The 14814-nt window shown below is 37.8% G+C and overlaps 1 protein-coding gene across 2 annotated transcripts in view; it reads right to left on the reverse strand.

Annotated features, from left to right (window-relative positions):
* Window positions 1–11051: 11051 nt before the first annotated feature.
* The window catches only part of NALF1 (NALCN channel auxiliary factor 1), a 615953-nt gene continuing 612190 nt past the window's right edge, over window positions 11052–14814 (reverse strand). For both annotated transcript variants that reach the window (XM_014841844.3, XM_070520135.1), the window contains one exon: window positions 11052–13250. In XM_014841844.3, coding sequence (XP_014697330.1) covers window positions 12961–13250 — 290 coding nt within the window. In that variant the 3' untranslated portion in view covers window positions 11052–12960. The remainder of the gene's footprint in view (window positions 13251–14814) is intronic.

The following is a 14814-nucleotide window of genomic DNA, read 5'->3' on the forward strand; positions in this document are numbered from 1 at the left end:
TCTCTTTTGTAGGCAGTGTGTAATTGGGACTTATTGCTGTACCCATTCTGACAATCTCTGCCTTTTAATTGGAATATTTATTAACATTTAATGTAATTATTGATATGGTTGGATTTAGGTCTAATATCTTATTATTTGTTTTCTGTTTGCCCCTCTGTTTTGTTCCTTTGGTCTTTCTCTTCTGTCTTCTTTTGGATTCTTTGACCCTCTCTGGATTCTATACTTTTAAAATTGCACTTTAATTCATATTGTCTTCTTAGCTGTATCTCTCTGTATTTTTCTTTATTTTTTTTTAGTAGTTGCTCTCAGTTTTACAATATATATCTTTATCTTTTTACAGTACATAAGGTTAATATTGTACCAATATATAAAAAATATAGAAATGGTGAAACAGTATGAATCCATTTCTCCCGTCACCACCACATCTGTTGTCCTGATACTGTTGTCTTATGTATTACACCTAATAACATTATAAATCCCCTGATGCAATGTTCTACTTTTTGTTTTCAACAGTAATATTTATTTTAAAAAATTCAAGAAAAAAAACATCTCTTATCTTTACCCATATATTTATCTTTTCCAATGCTCCTCATTCATTTCTGATGACCCAATTTCCCTCTGGTACCATTTTTATTCAGTCTGAAAAACCTCTTTTAACATTTTTTATAATGCAGGTTTGTTTTTTATAAATTATCTTAGTTTGACTTTACCTGAAAATGCTTTTGCTTTACCTCAATTCTTGAAGGATATTTTCACTGATCGTAGAATTTCAGATGGACATTTAATTATTTCTTTTACAATTGTAAAGATGATCTGGTCCCCATAGTTCCTGTTGGAGTGTTGACAGTCCTTTGCATGGTTGTTCTCTGTGTCTAATGTGTTGTCTTGCTCTGGCTACTTTCAAGACTTTTCTCTTAATTTGGATTTTCTATTTATCTTTGTGTTTTACTATTATATACCCAGGCATGGGGTCACAACTTTAATCGTGTAGTCAAAGTGATGATCATCATTAACGGGACAGATTGAAATCATGTTTTACATGATAGGATGAACTTTTCTGATATTCCATCCAAAGACAAATAACCTCAGTCTAATAATGTGGAATGATCAGTCAAACCCAAATCAGAGGGCTTTCTAAAAAAATAAGCGGCCTATAACTTTCAGAAGTGTCAAAGTCATGAAAGGATAGGGATACACTGATGAACTATGACTAGGGTTATTTCAGAATGAAATAGACAAAAGCTATGTGACAGCACAATACAGCATGGGATTCTGGATTAGATTCTTTTACTCTATAGGTCACTACTGGGACGATGAGTGAAACTTCAACAGTATCCGAGGATTAGATGGTAGTAAGCATCATTATTAGCTTCCTGATTTTGAAAATTGTAGTTATAAAGGAAAATGTTTTTATTCACAGAAAATGCACACAACATATTCAGAGGTGAAGAGGCTTCATGTTGGCAGCTTATTCTCAAATGGTTTGGAGAAAAAGGGGAGGAAAAGAGAGATTTCATTTTATTATTCAAGGCTAAAATTAAATTTTAAATAATTTCATTTATTCTGGACTCTTTCCGGATTAAGGGGAGCAGGATTATGTTAGGTGCTCTGGAAGGGGAAGCAGAAGGGCCGGGCATTAGAAAAATCACAGCGAGCCCAAGCACAGGTGTTCATGACTTGTGTGACCTTGACCTGTTTCCATACTCTCTCTGAGACTTGTGCCTCCTCCAAAAATTTAGGATTAAAAACAGCTTTTTAGCAAGTTTGTTGTGAGAACCAGAAATGAGTTATGAAAAGTGCCTGACCCTGACAGATGCTTAAAGAAAATGTGATGTCTCCCTTTAGCCCTCTTTGTCCTTCTAACCAATCTGCCCGACATTACTCATTTCCCCCCAGAGGTCTTATTTTTCAAAGCTTTAATCATCGTCATGTTTGGAAAGTGGATGCACCTTTCCCACACCGTCCCCTTCACCTGGGTGGATATAGACACAGACGAGGCCTAGGACGTGGCGGAAGGAGAAGATGAAAAGCTCGGCCCTTAGAATTAACTGTAGGAGAGGAGCCCCCTGGATGTTAAGGGAGCAACAAGTATATGTCTGTATTGCTAAGCAGTCTGCTTTCGTTGCCCACCTTTTAGCACAGCTAGCGTTATCGTAACTAAAAGATCTATCACGCAGCCGTGAGGCGGCTCCCCCAGGATGCCTTCTAACGCTTCTAAACGTGCACCAGTTGCCCATGGGCCCAAATCAGTTCTTCTTATGAATTCTTTACTTGATGAGTGGCCAAAGAGGAAAATGGAGATTCCTTTTTAAATCTTTTTTTTTTTTTTTTGCTTTTCACTTGTCTTTATTACTCATATTCAGAAAATTACCAAGGCCTATTAATTAGACATCCTAATATTTCTCAAATTCACCCCTTTTCTCTGTCTCCTTTGCTGCCGCATTTGTTCATACTGATTATTTCTGGCACTGCAGTGTCTTACTTCCCCCCATCTATGATCTATACTGCAACCAAGTGAGACACTTTTAAATGTACAAAGTTCATTATGTAGTATTTTTTAAACATTTTTTCTAATGGTTTGCTCTTACGTTGAGGGTCAAACCCAAACGTCTAGGCTGGGTGATGAGAGCAGCCTCTCGTCTCCACCGGTGATGCTCTCCCTGGTTCCTCTGTGCAGCACCGCACCCAAGTCGCTTGGGTTTCTGTGTCTCCGCACATGGCCACAATTTCTGTCTATCCCTTGCTTGCTGAACTCCTATTTGATTATTATAACGTCACATTATCTGCAAAATTTCTTTAACTTCTGCCAATCAGAGTTAAATGCTTCCAGAGTACTCAAGTTCGCCGTGCTCCGGACACACCTCTATGCATTACCATTGTCTGTCTCCCTCTCTACTCCACGAACTCCTGGAAGACCAAAGATGCTTCTATTGTATCTGTTTCTCCAAAGTCTAGCCTAGTCCCAGTGATATGGGGGCTTCCCTGTACGTTTTCCAATAAATGAACAAAAGTCAGGAATGTAGGCAGTTTATGTTTTTGTTTTATATAAACTATTAAATGGAAATGTAAGATATGCATACTCTTTGCAAAATGAAAAGCATTAGGTATTGATTTTAATCTTCAGGGTTTTTTTTCCCCTTTCTGGAAACTTCAATAAAATAAAAAAGAAGAAAAGAAATCTTTATAATGCTACCTTTGAATACAGTAAGACACATTTTTATTATCCAGAATTTTATTGGTGTTCATCAGGTGATTTCAAAAAGAAACGGCATCCTGCTCCCACACCTCTGCTTCTGCTTTGAACTTGATTGCAGCTTCTGGATGGGGTCTCCAGCGTCTCCAGAGGAAGAGCTTCAGCCAGCAGGGGCTGCGTACTGTCTGGGACACGGAATGCTTCCTTCTCAGATGATGAGTGCTGAGTGTACCAGGAGCTTTGGGGCAGGGATATAGATAACATTGTACCCAAGCTTCATCATTTTTCCCCTAATGTCACAAAAAATAAATTTCCTCTTTATACTCACCTTTGAGAAAAGCTTGAGGGAGAAATAGATTGATGGGTCAAGTTCACATGGAAAGGAAGGAAAGCATGTGTTTGTCTGTTTCTGTGAATGAAATCACATGCTGATTTGATCCAATAAGCAAATATTTTGCAGGATTTAGCAGTTATTTATCATTGCACAAGGGTATAAAGTTCTGGGTAGATTATTCTTAAAAGAAAAAACTGCTTAATATATTTTCTTTATCCTTAGGTCTTTCAAAATACATCTGCATGTTTAAAGCACAATGGTATAGTTTGCAAAGTGTTCAGATAATTACAAAATCAGTGGCATTGTGGGGTGTTGTGGGTGTTGATAAAGAGGGTTAGCGTCTTATTCAGATGTTAGTTCTCCAAAAAAATATAAAGACAAAAGCTTCTCTTCTCAAGAATTCTTTGAGAATAAACATGCAATAAAATTGGATTTCTGTGGAGGTTAAATTTCCATATCAGTTAAAACACATTATTTTTTTTCCAAAATCAAATTTTGAAAGTAAATTTTCCATATTTTATTATAATATATGTAAATTCAAACCTCTAACCCTGAAAAAGTCAAAGTCATTGTTTGCATCTTTAAATTTATTCCTACCAGGGTATTATTTTAATACTTTTAACATTCTCTGACAGTTTCCCTAAGTCATTTTGAAAAGGATATTTCTTTGTGAGTCGTTATAATAAATTAGTGCATCAAAGTTGTCACTGGAAAATGAAAGGGTCTTGGTTTCTCAACTAAGCTTTTTCTAGTAATAAAATATTTAATATATTTCAGATCTTTTAATATTATTTTTTCTGATAGAATCACTTAATTCTCTTTTCAATTCTAGGAATCCTAGAGCAGTCTTCATGGTTCAACAATGACAGCGCTGACACTAGGAGAGCTCATTTCAAATGATCCTGAAGGAGAGAGAGAGAGAGAGAGAAGGAGAGAGAGCTAAAGAAATGAGGAAGGAGGAGGCGGAGGGAAAGCAGATCAGAATATATGCAGGTCATTAAACTACTTGGAACAACAGGAGTTTTTTCTTTAATACATATTGGGCCTAACAGATGAGTTGAAGGATCTTAATTTCAAGTGTTTTACTGAACATAAGTATGACTCTGCAAAATTCCATATGAACTATGAAGAGATCTAGAAAGCTATAAAAAGACAGCTTCTGAAAATCCACATGAATTAGATAAAAATTTCTGTTGTCTTAAGGGGAAAAGAAAGCTACAAGAAAAAGAAAACTACCAAAGTTTAGACTCTAATTATTGTAAAAATACCTCAGAATGTTTTACTTATGTTTTATTTATCTATTCATCATACTGTATGTTTTGCATATTTAAAAACCTTACTTCACTGTACCACATTTCGGACAAAGAAAATTCCATTAAATCAAAACACTTTGACTCACTTGGCTTTTGTGTAGAGCTGTAGCAAATGTTTCACCAAGATTGTCATCAAAACTGAATCTCTGTTTAAAGCCTTAGAAACTAGCTTTGGTCCCATTAGATTTCATTTACTGATAACATTTGCATGCCCTTTAGATTAAGGGGAAGGAAAAAATAGATATAAATATTATTTCTGGGGTTTCTAAGTAGTGAAATCGTTGGCAGGTGCCTTAGCAAGAGCCATGATTATATGGCTAATTCATCACATGGCTTATCTAGAGCCATCGTGTAGGTGGATGCTGAGCCAAGGAGCCAAGACTGGGGCAGGACCAATGCAAGACATTTCAGTTGCCTTCAATCATAGCAGGGATCCACTGGCCTTCTTGACAGATTGATAAAGTCAGCAGAAATTATTACCTCAACTGTGTTGCTCCATTGTTTCATACTATATATAGATATCTCCAAGAATAAAAAATAAAGATAAGACACAAAAGAGAGAAATAAGTTAAGCAAAGCACTGAAACCTTTATATTTAACTAGACAATTGTTTTTGAGGCTCAATCAGCAAAATGATCCAATCTAATCTACATATTTGCATAAAGAAGTTTGGCCAATTCTACTTGGAGGGAAGTCAGTTGGGTCAGTTATGTAATGATAGTGAGAGACACTAACATAAGCAAATCATTCATTTGTGATCTAGCCAACCAAAGAAACAAGGCATAAACAAACCTGAGAGGTGGCTTCCATATATATTTAGTTTAGTTTTTGTGGGTTTTTTTTTTTTTTTGGTGAGGAAGATTGGTCCTGAGCTAACATCTGTGCCAATTTTCCTCTATTTTGCATGTGGGACACTGCCACAGTATGGCTTGACAAGCAGTTGGGAAGTCCACACCCAGGATCCAAACCTGCAAACCCTGGGCCACTGAAGTGGAGCACGGGAATTTAACCACTACACCACCAGGCTGGCCCCCTACTTAGTATTTTTAATATTTAAAATTTTGATGATTTTAAAATTTGCAATTTAAGAAATAAAGGCTTTCTCTAGCTCCTAGCATACTACATAATGGTGGAGTGAAACTTATTTGTTTTCACATCATTCTTAGTCTCTCAGAATTGAGTGGTATTAGTACTTTTGTTCTATTCATTTAAAAATTGTATTTGGGGGCCAACTCTGTGGCCGAGTGGTTAAGTTCGTGCGCTGCACTTCAGCTGCCCAGGGTTTCGTAGGTTTGAATCCTGGGCGCAGACATGGCACCACTCATCAGGCCATGCTGAAGCAGCATCCCACAAACGCACAACCAGAGGGACTCACAATTGGAATATGTACTGGGGGTTTTGGGGAGAAGAGGGAAAAAAAAGATTGGCAACAGATAGCTCAGGCTCCAATCTTTAAAAAGATTTTTTTAGGGGCCGGCTCCGTGGCCGAGTGGTTGAGTTCATGTGCTCTACTGCGGAGGCCCAGGGTTTGGATCCTGGGCGCGGACATGGCACCACTCGATAGGCCGCCTTGAGGTGGCGTCCCACATCCCACAACTAGAGAGACCTGCAACTAAGATATACAACTGTGTACCGGGGGGGTTTGGGGAGATAAAGCAGAAAAAAAAAAAAAAAGATTGGCAATAGTTGTTAGTCCAGGTGCCAATCTTTAAAAAACAAAAAGATTTTTTGAAAATTGTATTTGAGTGAATTCAGAAAAAGAATTTAACACTAATATATGTGTATTTATATAGTTGACTCTATTTTCAATATATCACACCATCAACAAGTCTAACAAAAATGGAAATATGATACATTGTTTCATAAGCAATGTTTGATAAGCAAACATTAGCATGGTTATCATGATATGGAAATAAAAGTCATGTAGAGGAAAAGGAGAAGAGTATAGAGAATAAGTAAAAGGAGAAAATCTTCATTTCAGACTTTTTCTAACATCCACATAGAACTTTAACTTTTGCTTTAATTTCACTTCCATTATATTATCTATTTTGCAGTGAAATAGTCAATGAGAAATGAACAGGAGTTGAAATTTGCTTTTCAGAACAAACGGCCTTCTGGTTGGCTTGCACTCAGACAGCGGGAATCTTGAAGCAGCCCCTGCTGCAGTGGGCTGGAGATTTTAGGAGAAACAGTCACTCTCGATAGCCACAGATCAGCAGCCTAGATCTGTAGATCAATGTCCAAAGGGTGGCTTTTAACTAAGGTTGTAAATTGAAAGCATTTGAAGATGTTATACTCAGAAATATGGAGTGGGTAAAATATATGCAAATACATTAAAATACCATGCGATGGGCGAGAGGTAGATGGAATGGGAAGAGAGAGAAGAGTTAGTGAAATAAGGTTAATCAGAGTCCTGCTTAATCCATTTACTTAGACTTTATCACAAACTTCTCAGGCTTCCTAATGTTTTTCACTGTGATTTCATTCCATGGAAATGACAGTATTAATTGAAGACAGAAGAGAGATGAATTCAGTTTAGACATATTCATGCTGAATAAGTTTAAATTTACTGGCCTGTTTTAGTTTACGAAATCCAGAGGCGTTAAAGATTTACAGTTATTTTTTTAAATCCATGAGTATTTTAGAAACCACTTTGAGTTTGCATCATCATGTCCACGACCACTTTAGATCGAGTCACACTTGTATATGGAAGCAGCTCTCAATTTGTATGGACTTCTTTAACTTTTGCTTTTCGTCAGTGTTTTTTCGGTCAGAGACATATAAGGAAACAAATCCTGTCTGCATTCAAAATCCTTAGTGCTCACTTTAATTCTGTAATATACGTAAGCCTTTTCAAACTGTGTTGAAAGTTCTTCGATGGTCAGTTTGCTAGATTAAAGATGCGAAGTGTTTCTAAAAATATGTTATTACGAGATAACCCAATGCAATCCAGCCTCTCTGAAAGACTGCAGGAGCAGGCCCCATAAGCAAGCAGATACAGTTTCACCCTGTGAATTAGTAACGATCACAAGTAACTGTTCCTGAGCACCCATTGTGTCTAGGCACATCGATATTATTTATCTCATTAAAGCCTCAAGTTTGTCCCAAGAGGTGTTTTCCCTTCATAAGATATCACGTTCAAATATATCATCGGCTTCCCTGGGCCACATAAGAGGTGTCACAGCTGGTACTCAAACCATGGCTTTGCCCCTAAGATCTTGTGCCTCTTATCTACAGTGAAAAAGAAATTTGAAAACCCATAATACCACCACTTCTTAGCTAGGTGTTTCATCAAGATGTTCCTGCCTCACCCCTTCTCCTTTCCTTCCAAAATATCAGCTAGAAGAACAGCAAAGGAGTGGAGCCAGATGAAATTGTGGGCAAACATGTCCTATGACATTGGATAGCTCTTTTTATAGTTTCTGAACTTAATGATTTTATAAGTATCCTAGAATTTAGAGAAAATAAATGATGTTCCCAAAGTATGTTTGAGACCTAGGGATCTCACTGTGCTCCGGAGCCAATGTTTGGAATTTGCAATCAGATGTCGTTCTGATTCCATCTTTATACTACTTACCTGTGTGACCTTGGATAAATTAACCAGGTGACTGACTATGTTTAACTCTAATCTGAACGTTTTCTGTCAGGTAGACACAGCCCTGAAGTACCTCAAGAAAGAAGAATGTATTTCATATTTTGCTTCATGCCTTCAGTTTTATTCCAAGGCTGAGAGGATTGTCTATACATTTTATCACTATTTGGAGAATTTCTAGAATTCTAAGCAGTTTAATATTTTTTGCAAATGCTGTGGAGATAGTGTTTCATGCTCCACTCAGTTTTTTCCTTCCTCTGAGTTAAAGGCTTGTTGTTGACTATTGCTCAATACCGACATGTCATGTTCAATTTGTTCTAAACATCATTAATGCCTGGAAGATGGAGAAGATTTTGGTCATTTAAAAATAGTTATTCCTTCATTGACGGAGACGGTTTAAGAGTCTGTTTTCCACATCAAAGTAGGTATGGTTTTTAAATGAGTATGCTGCTTAGACTTTAGCAAAAGTAATAGGAATCATTCATCATAATGTTATGTGTGTGTGTTGTAATGGCCTGAACAATTTTTAAAGTTTTGCTTATAAGCAGTGTATATACATATATATTAAATATCTGTATATCACCACAGAGATATGCCACAGATATAAAACCCTTTCTCCTTATATATACATATGCATGTGTTTATAATCAAATACATGTCTGCAGTTCTAGTAAAAACAAGAGGCATCTTTCATTTCTGTGTTGACTGAAGGCTTCCAGTAGCAAGAACACTGTAAATTTAATTGTTACATAGAAAAAAACCCTCAAACTGATCAATATTTTAATGTTGTCGAGATACGAAATGTCACCTGCCAATTCAGATATTTGGCACATGGACCTGAAACCCAACTAAATCTTTCATTTATTTTTTTTTCCTGGCAAAAATACGTTCTTATTCATTCGTATAAAAACCCATTTTTGTCTTCCTTCCTTCTTTCCATCTTTCTTTCTGTCTTCCTTTTTCTCTTACTGTCTGCCTATCTTCTTTTATTTTAATGACTACGAGTTCTAGTACTTAATGGTACCAATTCATCAGTAAGAAACTAAATTCCTTTTTTTGTAACGATGTCACTTAAAAGAACAACTTTCACTTACTGTCTATGGGAGAGGGAAACAATACTATCTTTTTAATGAAAGAAAGTCAATATAATTTATCACCAAATGTCAATGCAATGAGGAATAGCACATAATTCCACTTATATTATTTGACATTGGTTTTCAGTACCGATATATTCCACAAGCTTGAATTTCTCTATTGCAGAAAAAAGACAATAATAAACATAGGGAAATCTGTTCCATACATTTGTGGAAAATATTATCTTCTTGGTTTTCAATTTGCTTTCAGAAATAATTCTTTTAACATTGTAATTCACTATCCACTATGCAATGGATAGCCACTACAAGAAAAATGGAACAAGATGATGATTTCCAAGGAGCAGGGTCTGGATTTTTCCTGTCAGAATTAATACAGGCACAATATCCAGCACGTTGACAAGAACGAAAACCATTACAAAGGATCAGTGGGTATAGTGAGATTTGCATTCTCACTGGCTGATCCCTGGCTTTGTAAAGGAGTCATTGCCTATCTGGATCCATTAGCTGATCGAGGAAAAGCTCTTTATTTCACTGTGTCAGTGGAAATATCATAGGGAAGTAGTTACACACTTACAATAATAAATACTGAGATCATTCTCATATAATAAGAATAAATGTATATGGCAAGAAAAAATTACAGACTTTTCCAACGCTGGTTGACTTGTTGGAGAGAAAGAACTCACTCCTCTTCCCTTCCTCACCTAAATTACAGTTTCCTGTTTACAACTAAGACTGCATTGTTTCTCCCAATTCGTGAAATTGTCTTTTGGAGGGCTTACCTCTCATGTAAAGTAGTGGTGGCTTTTGTTTTCCCTCTTTTGGCGGCCATCCTCTTCAAACTAAAGCTGAACCATGGGCAAGTGGAACCGTCCAACCCTCAGACTGGAAAAGAGCTTGAACAAGTTGCAAAAGATACGAAGAGAAAACGAAACCCTATTTGTTGAGGGATCCTGTTTTTCATCACTTTGCCCATTGTCTAGAAATAGTAACTTTTTGTCATACCAGTCAGAGTGGGTGGAACTTGCAACCGTGTTGATGTGTCATTGTCCGAAAGAATGGAAATGCCTCTGGCATGAACAGTAGCAGCAGGAACACTGAAGAAATGGACAGTGGAATGGCCTTTGCACAGCGGAGGTCGATAAAGGTCGTAACAAACTTTTTCCTGGACATCTGTCTTAAAGTCATTGAGAGGTTGGTTGAATAAGAGCTCGCCTACTACCTTGTTCCTCCTGAGTCATCACCCACCTCCCACCCTCCAGTCAATGTCCCCTACTTCTTTCATCCCCGCCACTCTGCTGAAATCTACACTCCACACTAGTTAGGTTTTAAAAATGCTCATCTCTACCAGTGCTTAACAATTGCAGCAATTCAGCACCCCTGAGCCACTCCCCACCCGCTCGTGCCCCCCAAGATAGCATTGGATTTCCATAAAACTGCTAGGTGCGTGTGTGTGCACACAGACAAGTGTGGACATGTGTTTGCGTTTGCATGAAAAAAATTTAGAAAAAGAACAAAAACTGGAGAATTTTGCATTTTTGGTGGTTTTTTGTATTTGCGCAGACCATTTTAGGATTTTCAGTCTCAACAAAACACTATTAAAACAAAGAATCTAGTAAAATATTTGTGCATGTACTGCTAAACAATTCTAGCAATTTTATTAAGCAATACCTTTATTATTTTTTGAATATTCTTAACAGACTGGAACAAAACATTTTTTTATTCAAAACAAAATCTGCATACTGTACGCATGTCGCAGGGTTAAGTATGATGCAGAGATTAAAGTTTGTTTGAACAAAAATGAATGCCTGGGGGAATTTCATAGCTATAAAGTTAATAACTAAATTTTGTTCGCTAAGAGGACCTTTTCTATGGTTTTCCTTCATCTCCCAGCTACACAACAAACATCTCTGAAGTGCACTTCCCAGTGTAGTTAGAGAATAGGAAGGAATGTAAAGTGATTTTTTTTAATTATTCATTTTGTTGTTTGTTTTTTTAAAAACAGCCCTTATTAACTCTTCCTTCCACTGATTCTACTGTAAACTCATAAAAGCCTTTTTTAGAAAGCAAATTCATAGACACTCAGCAGGTGAAATGTTTCCACAAAAAGAAAACATACAAACAGAGCGCTCAGATTTCTCCTCTTTTCTTCAACTATCTAGAGCATGTTAGAGTGATAAAGTTTTTGCACTTGAATGAAAATGGCTAATCTATTTTTTTTTAAAGAAGTTCTTCTCTTGTGATAATGCAGAATTGCATACATTTTATACCTGGAATAATTTAAAACAATATGTTGGGGAATTACTGGGGTGAAACTGTATATATTCTGTATAGGGTAGGTGTTTGAGCATCTCTACGATCTCCACAACAATAAAGGAGGCAAAAGAAATCCAGATCTGTGTCCTCAGTCTCTTTGTTCCCATTACAGTGGCCAAAATGTGCTCCTGCATTACTGCAACAGAACTAAAATGCAATGAGAGCCAGCTGCAGTCTCCCAGCAAGGACTTCCTACCTCTTCACATCCTGAGGCTGGGCGTTCGCTCCGAGCCACCTGACCAGCGAGAAAGGACTGGGCCTGGGGGAATGGGAGCCGGAGCAACATAGTTCATGGTAGTTTTCTTTGCTTTTATTTTGTCTTCAACATAAAAATGTGTTAACTGTCTGATTCCATCTATTATGGAGAGCACTTGTTCAGCTAAAACGGACCCCCCTCGTTCGGCTCCGTTGCGGGTTTGTGCAACAGCGGCTCAGAGGCCCCCAGAGCGTGCACACCCATTCACTGTGGCTACACAGACAGAAGCAAGCGATGTTGTCTGCTGAGGGGAGAGATGAGGGCCGGGGAGGAGGGGCCGGGAGGGCGTCGGTTCCATAGGGAGGAGGAGAGTTAGGGAATTTTTTTGTTTTCGTTTTCTGTTGTTTTCTTTTTTTTGTCTTTTTTCTCTTTTATGATTTTTTTGTTGTTGTTGTTTTTTGCTATACCGTGAGGTCATAGCAGTCATTCCTCTAATAGAAACTGACAGGACGTAGAGACAGCACTATCTGATGAACACACACAATGACTAGAAATATAGAGAGAGAGACAGTGAAAAGACTTAGTTTACCTCTGAGAAACCATCCCCAAAAATAAATCCTGTAGTAACAAGTGCAAAAAATAAACAAACAAGTAAACCCAAATCAAAAGGAAAGCAAATAAAACCTCCAAACATTAAAACACAGTGTATAAAATGGTGTGAGAAATTTAAGTCACTTTACAGCCTTTTAGTCAATAAAAAGCTGTGTTTGTGTCCTCGTTTGGATTCAGGCCCATCTTTTTAAATTTTACCCTAAAGGCCTTGCAAGAAGCGACTGGAGGGTAAAGGCACCCCGTCTCTGTGCATCTGACAGCAGCTGCGTCGTCATGGTGGGCCAGCTGCGCCCCGGGACGCTTTGTCCTCCCGCTAGTCCTCGTTAGTCGAGCCTTCGTCCAGCGTGTTGATGCCGCCGAAGCTCAGCGCCGTCGTGTTCTGTGCTGCCGAGGCCGTGAGAACTGTATGTAAGAGAATCAGTACGAGAACACAGAGTTTGAGTCTGCTGTTGCACAGTCTTGTTGCTGATGAAACTGTGAGCGACGTCCTGTGACAGGAGCCACTTTTTTCCACCGTCCCTTTGGATGGGTTGTTTGATTGCTCCTCTCTCCTGACATCACAGCATTCTGGTTCATCATTGGTTAGAAAGGTTTCGTAGAGCCCTGTAGGACGAAGAAAGTGAACCATTAAAAGGAGAGGAAGACCCCGGGGGTGGAGCTCATAGTAGAGTGAGGCTGCTACTTGAACACCCTGAGCCACAAGTTGTTACAAGCAACTAAACATTTCGTAAAGGAAAGTCAAGTCAATACAATTTGAATCAGTAGTCAACCATGCTCTCAAACCAGAACTTTTAATTTCCTTAATGTGTTCTTTTTCTATTCCTGGTGGTCATACCATGAATGTTCTGGGTTGTGATGACTACAGAATAAGAAATTTCATTAGGCCGAAATCAGAACCTGAGGTTCTGGATCAACTTGGTGACCAAGGACATTCAACCATCCTTCTTCTTAAACAAGAATGTGATTAATTCATGCATCAAGTAACATTAACTAGTTCTGCTAAGCAAAATAACCAACCAATCATAATATCGTAGCTATCGGAACCGTGTTTACAAGTCACTACCTTTAGTAGACCTCACCAGGTCTCATATCTCCCTTTGTTGGTGAGTAGGCATAACTACTTGCATTGATTTAGTTTCTACATATTTTTCTTATTCTTCCATTGGCTATTCTATTGATGGCTATCTGAATGGAAGCCTTTAGCATCTTTTGTCTGGACCTCTGCAGGAGGAGTCTCTCTGTTCTTGGTCTTCTCCCCTTCCACCCTGTTCTCTAGCAGTGCCTTTCAGTACCAGCTGTCTATCTCGCTCTCTCTGATTCTCTTTTCTGTTTCTTCTCTCCTCACAGAATCTTTTCTCTTTATCCCTTCTTCCTCTAAAAATACCTATTGTTCTTATTTTAAAATTGATAAATGGATACTTTGGCAACTTTCAACATGGTAAAAAGTATAACACAACTGGCTATTTATAATCTTTCCAACCTTTTATCTTGCTATATTATATATAATGTTTTATGTAGTTGCATAAGCCATTTTGTACCTTTTTTTCTACTTGACTGAAACATTTGCTCACAAGTGTTAGAATGTAGTTTCCACACACTTTTTGTTACGTTATTTTCAAGCTTGAAAAAACTTAAAAATAGGGATGGAGTAGTGGTAAGGATTAAATACGATTTTGTATATAAAGTGCTAGGCTCAGTGTCTAGCACAGAGAAATAACTTGAAAAATTTGGCTACTGTTAATGACAATAGCTGTTAATAGTGTTTCGTTGCCTCTACCTAAATAATAAAATCTAAAGTATACTTTCCTCCCTCTCCAGACTCATTCCTCAGTGCTCCAGCCATCCTAAATAACTGTCTCTTCCCAGATCATGCGATACTTTCACCCACATCTGTACCACTACCCCAAGCTTTTCCTTCCTGGAATTTTCTCTATCAACTCATAGACCTAACTCCCATTTATCCTTCAAGTTCAGCTCACGTGAAATTCCCTGTGTGAAGTCTGTCTATACTCACTCTTCTGGGCTGCCGCTGCATTTTGTGTAACTCTTCAATAGAGCAATTACCATCTTTTCTTTTAATCACAATTGCTCATTTTCGTGTCAATTTCCTTACTCACCTGTCACCTTAAAAGCAAGAACTATATATTTTCAGCTTTGCATTCCCAAT

The sequence above is a fragment of the Equus asinus genome, chromosome 11, assembly GCF_041296235.1.
Source record: "Equus asinus isolate D_3611 breed Donkey chromosome 11, EquAss-T2T_v2, whole genome shotgun sequence".
In the NCBI taxonomy this organism is placed as follows: Eukaryota; Metazoa; Chordata; class Mammalia; order Perissodactyla; family Equidae; genus Equus; species Equus asinus.